Source organism: Babylonia areolata, chromosome 11 (genome assembly GCF_041734735.1).
Source record: "Babylonia areolata isolate BAREFJ2019XMU chromosome 11, ASM4173473v1, whole genome shotgun sequence".
Taxonomy (NCBI): Eukaryota; Metazoa; Mollusca; class Gastropoda; order Neogastropoda; family Buccinidae; genus Babylonia; species Babylonia areolata.
In genome coordinates, this window is record NC_134886.1 from 29,370,402 (window position 1) to 29,385,482 (window position 15,081).

The 15,081-nt window shown below is 43.6% G+C and overlaps 1 protein-coding gene across 1 annotated transcript in view; it reads right to left on the reverse strand.

The window, feature by feature from the left end:
* LOC143287205 (ATP-dependent DNA/RNA helicase DHX36-like) overlaps positions 1 to 15,081 on the reverse strand; it is a 47,689-nt gene that overhangs the window by 16,107 nt on the left and 16,501 nt on the right. The window contains exons 11-18 of the mRNA XM_076595151.1: positions 14,889 to 14,970; positions 13,578 to 13,697; positions 12,871 to 12,973; positions 12,341 to 12,425; positions 9,826 to 9,943; positions 7,361 to 7,504; positions 6,387 to 6,504; positions 560 to 658 (exon numbers count right to left, since the gene is read on the reverse strand). Of these exons, the coding sequence (XP_076451266.1) occupies positions 560 to 658; positions 6,387 to 6,504; positions 7,361 to 7,504; positions 9,826 to 9,943; positions 12,341 to 12,425; positions 12,871 to 12,973; positions 13,578 to 13,697; positions 14,889 to 14,970 (869 nt within the window). The remainder of the gene's footprint in view (positions 1 to 559; positions 659 to 6,386; positions 6,505 to 7,360; positions 7,505 to 9,825; positions 9,944 to 12,340; positions 12,426 to 12,870; positions 12,974 to 13,577; positions 13,698 to 14,888; positions 14,971 to 15,081) is intronic.

The window sequence follows — 15,081 nt, forward strand, 5'->3', positions numbered from 1 at the left end:
TTCAGGGCTAAGTAACAGTGTGTGTGTGTGTGTGTGTGTGTGTGTGTGTGTGTGTGTCTCTCTCTCTCTCTCTCTCTCTCTCTCTCTCTCTCTCACACACACACACACATTCTCTCTGTACTCGCTTTCCAACGAACAGTCCCATCCGGATTCCAGCGGCAAAAATGGGAGTCGTACACAGCGCGCGCGGCCAGACACAGCTGGCGCTGGCTTCAGTTTAGCTAAGCACTGGTCAACCAGTCAAGAGAGTTCCATCTTCCGGTGAATAGTTCAGTATTCAAGTTCCGACCAAAAATTTCCCGGACCAAAAGCATAGGGACAAAAAAAAAAACAAAAAAAAACAAAACAAAAAAAAAACGAAATTTCATCAAGACGGAAATCCGTATGAGACGGAACCACTTGCACCCCTGGAAAGACAGACAGCCAACAGCAAACCAGACAACAGACAGAAAGACAGCCAGCCAACAGACAGCCAAGAAAGCCAACACACAGAAAGCCAGCCATCAGACAGCCAGCCAACAGACAGACAGCCAACAGTGCTGTGGACACCTTCACTGACCAGTTCCTGCAGAGTGACGATGGCCTTGTGCAGAGCCTCCATGGATGGGGGCTGCATGGCTTTGCTCACAAACGGCTCGATGCGACCCAGCTTCAGCAGCTGTTCATTGGGATGACCCACAAGAGAAAATGAAAACCAATATGTAAAAGTTTTTTTTTTTAAAGGCAGTCATATTGTGATGCATGTTGAATCAAATGTATGGATGCGCTTGTATACTGGGATCAATGACACACCTACACACACATATGTATGCAAACATGCATGCACATGTACAAACACACATACTCATAAACACACAACACACACAGCCATGCACACACACACACACACACACACACCCTAAACACACACACTCACACACCTATATACACTACACACATACACTCACACCTACACTCACACACACCTATCCCAGACACAGACTAACTCACAAACATAGCAACAACCGCAAATTATAAAACATATCACATGCACACACACTCTCACAAATACACACACAAACAGCATGCGACACATGGAATCTTAGGTTCCTCATAACTATAAAAGCAATGAATTTTCATATTTCCAAAGTATAAGAATTTCATCTTCACAGAATGAGAAGATTTGTCAAATTTTCCAAAATCAACCAGCCCAACCCTTCAATTAAATGCGTTTATGTAAGTTTGTGCCTGCCTATGTGTGCGTATGTGTTAGGGTAGCTGTTAGATACACATGTATTGTTAAAAGCATCGTGCTCATCAATGCCTATGTTCACCCAGGAACCTGCATAACAAAAGAGGATTGGGCCTTTTTAGAGGAAATAGAGAACGAACTTGGAGACTCGGTCATTATCTGTGGAGACCTTAATGCAAGATCGAAGTTATGGGACCAGCGGAACACCAACCCACAAGGACTTGCACTTGAAGGAATGATAGGGGAAATTCTTCTCAGCCCATTAACAACCACATCCCCAACTCGCCTTGGAACAAGACAAGGGGACAGTGACAGTGTGATCGACATCGCTCTAACATCTCCAAAATTCAGAGCAGAAATGAATGCACAGACGCTTCCATACCAAGGCAGCGACCACCTCCCGGTAGCTTTCAGTCTACAGAAACTGTCAGATAAACCCTGTATGAAACTGCGTGATCCATTTCAGTATGAAACCAAAGAGGCAACTGTCATCGAAAAATTAAGACGCAGAAGAAACAAAAGAACGGCACTGAACAGGATGCAAACTATTCAGCCCCCATGGTGGAATACCGACACAGAGAGAGCCTGGATAGAAAAACATGCGGCTGTCAAACTTTGGCAAAAAGAAAGAACAAAACCATCTCCGGACAAAGATATTGAAACAAAAATGAAAGAAAAAACCAAACAGTTTGAAGTCATTGCTCAAGAGGCCAAAAATGACAGGTGGAAACAGTTTTGCGAGACACTCAGTTATGACACAACATTGACAGAGTTCTGGCAATTTTATCGTCGCATGGAAGGGAAAACGTGCACAACAACAACCCCAGAGATGTTAGACACTGACGGAACCAAGCTTAAGACAAATGAAGAAAAAGGATCTGCTTTGCTCAAACGTTTCATACAACAGAGTGATCAAAGAAACTTAGATGAGAAAAAGAAATATATTGAGGAGTTAAACCAAACCCTTATGCAGACTGGACCTGATGATGACTTGACAATGGATGATCTAAACGAGGCAATAGCTAAATGCAAGAAAGAATCGGCTCCTGGCCCAGACAAAGTTCGTTACTCAGACATCAAGGAGCTATCGGAAGAAGACAGAAGCAAACTTTTCAGTCTATATCAAAACAGTTTCCACAATGGACAAGTGCCGGAGGACTGGACACACAGCTTCTTAAAACCCATACCAAAACCAGGAAAGGACCATCATCAGGTAAGCGGCTACCGGATCCTAACCATGCAAAACATTGCTGGAAAGCTCATGGAACGCATGATAGCCAGGAAACTTGCAAGGGATCTTGAACACAGGCACATTCTCCCTTCAAATCAAGGTGGTTACAGAACAGGCAAGTCCACATGGGAAAATGCAGCTGCTTTTGCATATGAGGTGTATGAAGGATTCCAAAGAAAAGAAGAAACACTAGCAGTAGCAATTGACCTTGAAGATGCCTACAATAAAGTCCAGTTTGCGCACCTCATGGAGCTGCTACTAAGTTATGGAGTAAGTTTGACACTGACAAGATGGATAGCAGCAGCGCTTCAGGAAAGAACTGTCGTCCTACGCCTCGGAGATTGGATGTCTGCACCTTCTAAACTATCCATGGGACTGCCACAAGGGTCTCCGCTCTCTCCTGTCCTCTACAATGTCTACACGAAGGGCCTTGCAGACTTAAACAACAATGGAATTGCTCGGGTGCTTACCCTTGCGGATGATGGCCTGGTCTTCAAAACTTCGAAAGATGCTGAGGAAAGAACTAAAGCCGTCCAGAAACAACTAAACAATATTGCTCAATGGTGCAAAGACACAGGATCTTCCATCAATCCAGCGAAAGCCCAAACGTTGCTGTGCACCCTTAACAACAAAACCGCGAGCAAATCACCACCTTCTGTGTCATTCGATGGAATTCAAATTGAGAAAACTGAATGCCTACGCTACCTAGGAATACACTTCGACAGGATGCTGACCTTCAGAAAACATACGGAAAATACTGTTCTCAAATGCAAAAAGGGCCTTTCAGTCTTAAAAGCAATGGCAACCAAAGGAATTGAACAACGCCACCTCTTCCTGCTATACCAATCACTCGTCCTCAGCGTGATCGACTACGGACTTGGGCTTACAACACCGTCTCAAAGCAACCTCCTAAAATTAGAAAGAGTACAAAATGAAGCTATGAGGCTGATCCTTGGAACAACAAAAGACACGCCCACAGAAACCATGCGATACCTGCTTGACCTTCCTTCAGTACAGGCCAGAAACAAGTTAGAACAGGTCAAGACCTACTTCAAAGCATTAGAAAACCCTCAAAACCCACTGCATGACGCAGTCAAAGAACCAAAAGGCAGCCGTCTAGGACGAGGAAGATCATGGATGGGACAAGCAGAAGACACAATCCAGCTAGTATGCCGACTACAAGACCTGAAAGAAACAAAAGAATGGGAGAAAAACCCCAAAAACCTCAACCATCTATTCAACACAGTCATTTCACCCACTCTAGGAAGACATTGTCGGGAATGGCCAGAGGGCAAAACAGATGCGGAAGTGAAGCTACTCATAGAAGAAAACAGTAAAGAAGAGGACATCATCATATACACAGATGGCTCAGTCACCAAAGACCAGTCTGGTTGGGGATTCACTGCGAAACAAAATGGAAAAACAATTTGGGAAGAGAATGCTGCCTACAAAGTCACAACCTCCAGCCTAACGATGGAAGTTGAAGCTGCGACACATGCCCTCCAGTGGCTATCGTCCATCCATACGCCCGGAAACCAACATGCCATGATTCTAACCGACTCAATGAACCTCATACAGAAAATTGAAAACGGAATGGGAAGCCCAGAGTGGCATAAGGCAATGCGCAACTTTCAGATTAAAAAACTCACATGGTCATACTGCCCGGGACATGCAGGTGTTAAGGGAAATGAGCGAGCTGACAGACTTGCTGGTAACGCAACACCAACGAGCGGCCTACATCTAGGAAAATCGGAAATCCTCAGAAAAGTCAAAGAATACCAAAAAGAACAGGTACAAGGCCATCACACCATCGATCGCCTCAAAGAAATAAAAGCAGAGAGAGGGAGCGGCCGAAAGTCTAACATGAAAGGTAGAGCACGATGCTTTGCAAATCAAACAAATATCGGCATCATTTCCAAACCAACATTGCGCAAATTTCTTCAAAACGGAACAGAGTCTCTGTGGGCCTTTCCAAATACAATAGACTGAGCAACACACTAGACGCCACGTTCTTGGCATCAGAGATCTTTTCCCATCCCTCTTGGCAGCCTCTGTGCGTGTGCGTGTGTGTATGTGTGTGTTTGTGTGGATGTGTGGGTCTGTGTTTTTGAGTGCGTTTGTGAATGCGCGAGAGTGTAAGTGTACACAAGTGTCAGGAGAGATCTGTGTACGGGTGTGTGTGTGTATATATATATATATATATATATATATATATATATATATATATATATCTTTGTATATATGTGTGGGGGTTGGGGGTGGGAGATATGGGCGTATATGTGTGTGCTTGTACAAGTAAGTGTTCATCTCTGTGAGTGTGTGTTTGCGTGCGTGTGTGTGTGTGTGTGTGTGTGTGTGCCGTGGAAGCTGCGATACGTAGGCTAGAAATGAGTGTGTGGAGGAGGGGGTTGGAGGAGGTGCAAGGTAATGTGTGTGTGTGTGTGTGTGTGTGTGTGTGTTGGAGCTCATGTACGTTTATATGTATTTGACTGTACTTTCATATCTGTGAAACTGCATGTTTGGTGCATTTCTGTTATGCATGCGTGGGTGTATGTGTGAATGTGTGTCGTCATATTTTACATTCATTCGCCTAATTATCACCATTGTTGTCTTATTTATTTATTCATTTATTTTTTATTATTATCATTTTATTAGTATTACTATTATTATTACTACTACCTTTTTCTATATTATAATTATTATTTATTTATTTATTTATTTATTTATGTAAGCTTATCTATTATTTATTCCCCCCCCCCCCTTTTTTTTTTTTTTTTTTTTTTTTTTTTTTTTTTTTTTCCAAGGCCTGACTAAGCGCGTTGGGTTACGCTGCTGGTCAGGCATCTGCTTGGCAGATGTGGTGTAGCGTATATGGTTTGTCCGAGCGCAGTGACGCCTCCTTGAGCAACTGAAACTGAAACTGAAACTGTTAAAATGTATGTACGCAGTGTGTGTGTGTGTGCATGTGTGTGTGTGTGTGTGTGTAGTCATATTTTGGTGTGTGTATGTAACATAGATGTAATGTTTTATGTTAACAAAGCGTTTTTGTAAAGCACCTAGAGCAGATTTTTGGATAGTGTGCTATATAAGCATCCATTATTATTATTATTATTATTAAATGAAATGTAACAGGACTGGGCCATCCTGACAGGCTTCTTCTGCATTTGTGGGCTGCAACTCCAATGCCCAGTTGTATGTAAGACTGAGTGGGCTTTTACATATATGACCATTTTTACCCTGCCATGTAGGCAGCCTTCCCTGTTTTCGTGAGTATGCATGCTGGGTATGTTGGTGTTTCCATAACCGACGGGCGCAACAGCCGAGTGGTTAAAGCGTTGGACTTTCAATCTGAAGGTTGCAGGTTCGAATCTCAGCAGAGGCACCTGGTGGGTAATGGGTGGAGATTTTTACGATCTCTCAGGTCAACATATGTGCAGACCTGCTAGTGCCTGAACCCCCTTCGTGTGCATACGCAAGCAGAAGATCAAATACACACATTAAAGATCCTGTAATCCATGTCAGCATTCAGTGGGTTATGGAAACATGAACATACCCAGCATGCACCCCCCCAAAAAATGGAGTAGGACTGCCTACATGGCGGGGTAAAAATGGTCATACACCTAAAAGCCCATGCGTCTACATACGAGTGAAAGTGGGAGTTGCAGCCCACAAACGAAGTTTCCATAACCCATATCACTGACATGGATTACAGTACTTTTAATGAGCATACTTGATCATCTGCATGTGTTTACACATGAATAGGGTTCATCCAGGCACTGGCTGGTTGACCTGTGAGATCGGAAAAAAATCTCCATCCTTAACCCACCAGGCATCACGACCAGGTTTCAAACCCCCAGACTGAAAGTCCAATGCTTTCAGTAACCACTGGGCTGCAGGGCCCACGGTCCTGTGCGTGCGACAGACCTTGATCTGCAGACAGAGTTCCTCCAGCCGTGTGCGCAGCATCTCTGGCGGCAGGTAGTCGATCATCTCCAGCCACTTGAGGCCTGTGTACAGGTGGAAGCAGTACCCGTCCTGCACTCTGCACAACACACATACACACATTGTTATAGTCTACACTATGCACACACATTGTTACACTCTGTACAACAAACACACACACACTGTTACATCCTGCACAGCACAGTACACACATTGTCATACCTTGCACAACAGCACACACATACACACACTGTTTCAACCTGCACAACACAGTACACACATTCTTACACCTTGCACAACACAGAACACACATCGTTACACCTTGCACAACACAGCACACACACATTGTTACACCTTGCACAACACAGCACACACACACACACACACACACATTGTTACACCTTGCACAACACAGCACACACTCACATTGTTACACCTTGCACAACACAGCACACACACATTGTTACCCCTTGCACAACACAGCACACATACTGTTACACCCTGCACAACACAGCACACACACATTGTTACCCCTTGCACAACACAGCACACATACTGTTACACCCTGCACAACACAGCACACACACATTGTTACACCTTGCATAACACAGCACACACACAATCACACCCTGCACAACACAGCACATAAACACTACACACACTGTTATACCCTGCACAACATAGCACGCACGTTGTTACACCCTGCACACCACAGCACACACAAACACACACACACATTGTTTCACCCTACACCTTCTGTCTGAAGATGGCGCAGGACACCAACAGAACTCACACTCTCAAACACACATAAGACACACACTCAAACACACACACACATAGACGCACACCTCCCACCCCGTCCCTCACCTGCCAGCCCTGCTATGTCTTTACCTGGAGTTGGGGCGGGACACCCACTCACACACACACACACCTCCCACCCCCTCCCCTCCCCTCACCTGCCAGCTCTGCCCCGCCTCTGCCTGGAGTTGGCGCGGGACACCCACTGCGGCTCCAGGCAGGTGAGGTTGGTGCTGGGGTCGTAGTCCTTCACCTTGATCTTGCCGCAGTCCACCACGAACACCACGTCGTCTATGGTGATGCTGGGGGACAGTCACATCAAAACTGATCATTGATGGTCATGTTACGGTGGACAGTCACCACATCAACAGTGATCACTGATGGTGATGTAAGGTGGACAGTCACCACATCAACACTGATCATTGATGGAAAGTGGACAGTCACCACATCAACAGTGATCACTGATGGTGATGTTAAGGTGGACAGTCACCACATCAACAGTGATCATTGATGGTGATGTAAGGTGGACAGTCACCACATCAACAGTGATCATTGATGGTGATGTAAGGTGGACAGTCACCACATCAACAGTGATCACTGATGGTGATGTAAGGTGAACAGTTACCACATCAACACTGATCATTGATGGTGATGTAAGGTGGACAGTCACATCAACACTGATCATTGATTGTGTCACTACACATCAACAGTGATCACTGATGGTGATGTAAGGTGGACAGTCACCACATCAACACTGATCACTGATGGTGATGTAAGGTGGACAGTCACCACATCAACACTGATCATTGGTGTAAGGTGGACAGTCACCACATCAACACTGATCACTGATGGTGATGTAAGGTGGACAGTCACCACACCATACTGATCATTGATGTAAGGTGGACAGTCACCACATCAACAGTGATCATTGATGGTGATGTAAAGTGGACAGTCACCACATCAACAGTGATCATTGATGGTGATGTAAAGTGGACAGTCACCACATCAACAGTGATCATTGATGGTGATGTAAAGTGGACAGTCACCACACCATACTGATCATTGATGTAAGGTGGACAGTCACCACATCAACAGTGATCATTGATGGTGATGTAAAGTGGACAGTCACCACATCAACACTGATCACTGATGGTGATGTAAGGTGGACAGTCACCACAACAACACTGATTATTGATGGTGATGTAAGGTGGACAGTCACCACATCAACACTGATCATTGATGGTGATGTAAGGTGGACAGTCACCACATCAACACTGAACATTGGTGGTGATTTAAGGTGAACAGTCACCACATCAACACTGATCACTGATGGTGATGTAAGGTGGACAGTCACCACATCAACACTGATCATTGATGGTGATGTAAGGTGGACAGTCACCACATCAACACTGATCATTGATGGTGATGTAAGGTGGACAGTCACCACATCAACACTGAACATTGGTGGTGATTTAAGGTGAACAGTCACCACATCAACACTGATCACTGATGGTGATATAAGGTGGACAGTCACCACATCAACACTGATCATTCATGGTGATATAAAGTGGACAGTCACCACATCAACAGTTATCACTGATGGTGATTTAAGGTGGACAGTCACCACATCAACACTGAACATTGGTGGTGATTTAAGGTGAACAGTCACCACATCAACACTGATGGTGATGTAAGGTGGACAGTCACATCAACACTGATCATTGATGGTGATATAAGGTGGACAGTCACCACATCAACACTGATCATTCATGGTGATATAAAGTGGACAGTCACCACATCAACAGTTATCATTGATGGTGGTGTAAGGTGGACAGTCACCACATCAACACTAACTTTGATGTAAAGTTAATCGTCACACTAACATCGATACTGACGCTATGCTGGTCATCACTTAAACACTGATCAGTGATTTTAACGCCATGGCAAAATCACATCAACACAACTGTCACTTCAACACTGATCATTGATTTTGATGCTAAAATAATTGTCACATAAACACTGGCTAAGATTACAGTCACATACAACATTGCTATTGATGCCAAGCTAATTGTCACATAAATATCAGCTAAGATAATCGTTACATGAACATTGATACTGAAGCTATGCTAATCATCACAAAAACATTCACTAAAATAATCATCACATGAATACTGATATTGGAGCCATGACAATCACATCAACATTGATTTTGATGCAATATCAACAGTCAAATCAAAACAGATAACTGATTCTGATGCTTAGATAATCATAACATGAACATTTATCTGGACCCTATGCTTACTGTCACAAGAACAATGGCTAGGGTAGTCGTCACATGAACACTGATCATTGAATCAATATTGATCACTGAATGCTTTACCCATCAATCCTCCACTCACTCAGTAACCACCCCCAAAGCCAACAAAACATTCATTAAATAAAAATATGAATAAAACAGCAATATTTGTCATAAATTTTTGTTTTACTTTTTTATTTATCTAAATTTAACACAGCAGAAAACAGACGACAAAGTGATAATGTAGTTGCAAGAATTGCACACACACACACACACATACACGTTAACTTACATAAAACACACACACACACACACACTTATGCAGACCTAGTTTCAGCAATGTTTGTGGCGATGACAATTTTGCGCACACCAGGAGGAGGTCGATCAAAGACTTCACGCTGGTTGACCGTGGGCATGAGAGAATGAAGGGGGATTACCCTGCATCCTGCACACACACACACACACACACACACACACATCACACCAAACACACATACACAGATTAACTTCACACACCTGGGAATAAACTGCCCTTACCAATGTGAGTGACAAACATGCTGCCATCACACCAAGATCAAACAAAAGCTAGTACATCCAACAGCTAAGTTATGTTAACTTATGAAACACTTTAGCATTATGGTCACATAAATGACAGGCGCAATAGCCGAGTGGTTAAAGCGTTGGACTTTCAATCTGAGGGTCCCGGGTTCGAATCACGGTGACGGCGCCTGGTGGGTAAAGGGTGGAGATTTTTACGATCTCCCAGGTCAACATATGTGCTAGTGCCTGAACCCCCTTCGTGTGTATATGCAAGCAGAAGATCAAATACGCACGTTAAAGATCCTGTAATCCATGTCAGCGTTCGGTGGGTTATGGAAACAAGAACATACCCTGCATGCACACCCCCGAAAACGGAGTATGGCTGCCTACATGGCAGGGTAAAAACGGTCATACACGTAAAAGCCCACTCGTGTGCATACGAGTGAATGCAGAAGAAGAAGAAAGTTACAAAAACAAGAAAGGAAAGCACAGGTAGGCAAACAAATGGATAAAAAGAAAGTAAAAAAAAAAACCCAAAACATCCATAATTATACAATGTAACTCAAAACAAAATGAGCGGAGACAAAATGTTAACAGCATTTAACAATCATAAACATTATATCAACAGAGTGCAAAGGATTCGTCCTGAACAAAGACTGCAAGTCCTGGTCCACTAACTCTACAACAAAGCACAGCAATGAACAGAAATGCAGAGCAGTCGTGCTGCTGTCAATGGAACCTGTGACATAACGGCACCCTTGTAGTTCCATACTGGTATACTACTTGAGAGATTTCTCAGACTCCTTCATTTGTATTTGTATTTCTTTTTATCACAACAGATTTCTTTGAGTGAAATTCGGGCTGCTCTCCCCTGTGGAGAGCGTGTTGCTACACTACAGCGCCACCCCCCCACCCCCTTTTTTTTTTTCCTGCGTGCAGTTTTATTTGTTTTTCCTATCGAAGTGGATTTTTCTACAGAATTTTGCCAGGATCAACCTTTTTGTTGCCATGGGTTCTTTTACGTGCGCTAAGTGCATGCTGCACACAGGACCTTGGTTTATCGTCTCATCCAAATGACTAGCGTCCAGACCACCACTCAAGGTCTAGTGGAGGGGGAGAAACAAAACACCGTCTGCTTTTCTGTCAACAGAATCAGTGCCTGGCTGGGTGTTGCACTGTGACAGGACATCTGGGCTGTCACTAGTTTTGTCCCTCGCTGATGCATCCCTCTTCTGCATTCATGGGCTGCAGGACCCATGTTCACATATATCAACGAATGGGATTTTACGTGCATGACCATTCCTCACCCCCCCTCACCCCCATTACCCCCACCAAGCAAGCAGCCAGGCCCTTGTGTTTGTGCTGAGTGTGTTCTTGCTTCCATAACCCACAAGCGCTAATGTGGACTGTGGGATATCTAACACGCATATTTGATCTTCTACATGAATATACAACACAAAATGGATTAAGGCACTAACAGGTCTACACATCTGTAATATTTCCACACTTTAGCCAACAGGTGCTGCAACCAGGTTTGACCCTCAGATTAAAAGTCCAATGCTTCAACCACTGGGTTGTTGTGCCCATCATTGCTGTACCTCTCAAAGACTGAAGTGATTATCGTGAAGTAGTCAAGATGACACCTATTGTGAAGAATAATTGATTGGTTTACCACACACTGCTGAGCAAAGTGATGTATCTTTTTTCTGCACAAGAAACATGGAAATGCACGGGTGTGTTACTTTAGATGACAAACACAGACAGACAGACAGACAGGAGTAAAACCTGTACACACATACAGAGTGAAACCCTGAATTACACTAAAACACACACCTGTGAAACATGTACCCATACCTGTGAAACCAGTACACACACCTGTACAAACATACACACTGAAACCTGCACACACACTTGTGAAACCTGTACACACACCTGTACATACAGATCAAAACCTGCACACACACACCTGTGAAACCTGTACACACACCTAAACAAACATACACACACCTGAACAAACAAACAGAGTGAATCCTAAACACAAACCTGTGAAACCTGCACACACACCTGAACAAACACACACACACACCTGAACAAACACATAGAGTGAATCCGAAACACACACCTGTGAAACCCGCACACACACCTGTACATAGAGATCGAAACCTGCACACACACACACACACACACACACACACACACACCTGTACAAACCTACAGAGTGAAATCTGTACACACCCCTGCAAAATCCAACACACACCTGTACACACATACACAGAGTGACACCTGTACACAGCACCGTTACCTGAAGCGAAAGAGGAGGCCTGAAGCATTTTGTGAAGATTGCTGATCTCCTCCCACCCTGGGACAAACACCAGGATTGCCCCATCCTGTTGCAACACATGTATACACGCACTTGTACTTACACCCATTCACTGGGATCACTGCACATGTACACACACACACACACAATCATACATGCACACAAGATCACACACACACACACATGCATGCACTCACACACACATACCCATACATGCATGCATTTACACACTGCACACTCTCTAAGCACACAACACACACACACACACACACACACACACACACACACACACACACACACACACACGCACCTATCTGTACAAACACATTCACAATCAATTATCATAAAACACACTCAATCATTTTCAAGCATCCATTCAAAGATTTTTCATTTGAAGAACTTTTTTTTTTCTCTCTTCTCCAATCAAGTTCGCACACAAGTTACAAAATCAACAAGAAAGACGGGGAAGGGAACTCAGCCGTGAAACACCAAGGTCGCAGGTGTGTGCTGACCTCTTTCTTGGTGACGATATACTGAATCAGGGTCACCACAAGGTCAAGGTCAATCTTGGAGTAGTCAAAGTTTCTCAAAGCTTCGATGGTGGAACGGGAGTAACTGAAAACAGAGTTGGTTTGTTTATTGCTGCTATATTCAAAATCAAATGCAATGCACTTTAGAAAAAAAACAGAAGTTTTTTTCTCTATTCACCTTTCCATTATAAAGCTGTTGTTACACTCAATGTAACACACTTTGAATAAAAAAAGTTAATTTTCTATTCACCTATTGTTATATTCAAATGTAACAAATATAAAAATGTAAAGAAAACACAACCACATGCAATATGCACACACACACACACACACACACACACCATGCATACACACACCACACACACATAAAATACATGCACACACCACACACACACCACACCTACACACATAACCACACACACACCATACACATGTATACACACAAACATATAACACACAAACACACACAACAGACACCACATGCCACATACACAACCCACCCACCCCCAGCCCCATCACACACAAACCCACTACACCTCCCCCCCGCCCACCAACCACATAAAAGACACCCCACCCCCCTCCAACCCTCTCCCACATACACCCCCACCCATCCACACAGACACAACACACCCAGTTCCCTCTTAACACCCCCGCCCCACCCCTCCACACACACACACATCACCACTGACCTGCCCTCCATGTTACGGAGCCAGGCCTGGTAGTTCCACTCCTCCTCCTGCTCCTTCTCCCTGTCCACCCGTTTGAAGCTTCTCCGGGGCTTCCGGCGGTTGTCTGGATTGGGCTGGTACCTGTGGGGGGTGGGGGGTGGGGGGGTTTACAGAGTTAGTCACCATAATAATAATAATAATAATCATCTAATTCATAAAGTGCCGCCTTTCCATGTAAAATATGCTAAATTGTGCTGTACAAATGTAAATACCGATGTTTAAAATATACATTTAAACATTAAAATGAAAAAAAAAAAAAAGAGAGAAAACTTAAATGCATTTACATTCAGGCAACCTGACACTCAAGCACAAATTTATGCACACACAGACACACACACACAATCATCACACTCGTCACATATATCACATGAAAAAGTAAACATAATGCAATGTCAAATAACAATACTTAACCCTTTCACTGCCAAGAAAGAAACAGCAGAAAGTAGTGTTTCCAAGTCATAAATCAATATCCAGAACAATCAGCCAAAAAGTGAGAACACGGCCTGAAGAAATACCACTCCAAACCAATTGTGTCAATTTTCAGCCTTCCACAGTTATTTCCCTTCTTTAGAGGTCATCAGTTATGTCATCATGACCCTGAATTCTACGAGCATGGCAGTCAAGGAGTTAAAAACCCTATAACAATACTTTAAACTATTCCCAATATCACAATAAACAAAAAGCGTATCGCAATAACTGAAAATTCACTTCACAATTCTTTGCACCTGTCACACATGTCACAATACAATAAAAAATCTGCATTTTAAAATAACACACAAAAAGGTGCAGGTGGAGCATTGGCCTAGTGGCAATGTGTCCACCTAGGAAGTGATATAATCTGAGTGCAGTATTTCGCCACTATTTCCCCCTCCCACACTAGACCTTGAGTAATGGTCTGGACGCTAGTCACTTGGATGAGATGATAAACTGAGGTCCCGTGTGCAGCACGCACTTAGCAAAAGGTTAAAGAACCCACGGCAACAAAAAGGTTGTCTCTGGCAAAATTCTGTACAAAAATCCACTTTGATAGGAAAACAAATTTTGTATATCACACATGCATGCACAGACTCTCTCTCTCTCTCTCTCTCCACTTTAGATTCTACATTTGTAATCTCAGTCATAAACAATCAAGTACAAATGCAGAGAATGAACAACCAAAACAAGAGACTTCCTAATGTCACTAAAACCTAAAGTAAAGCGCTAACAGATCCACACACTCTGACAAACACACATACACACACACCCACACACACACACAGAACAACATCTCACTTTGTCATTTCCAACACATCCTCCAGAAGAAACTCCTGTACTGGGTAGGTGAAGCCAGGGATGTTGATCATTGGGCATTTGTCTGTCAGCACAATCACAGGGTGTGAACATCAATGTCAGTGTGCATGGCTGTGTGCCTGTTTTCTTCAGTTTAACGTCTATTCACTATAAGTGTTTTTAGATGGAAAGCAGT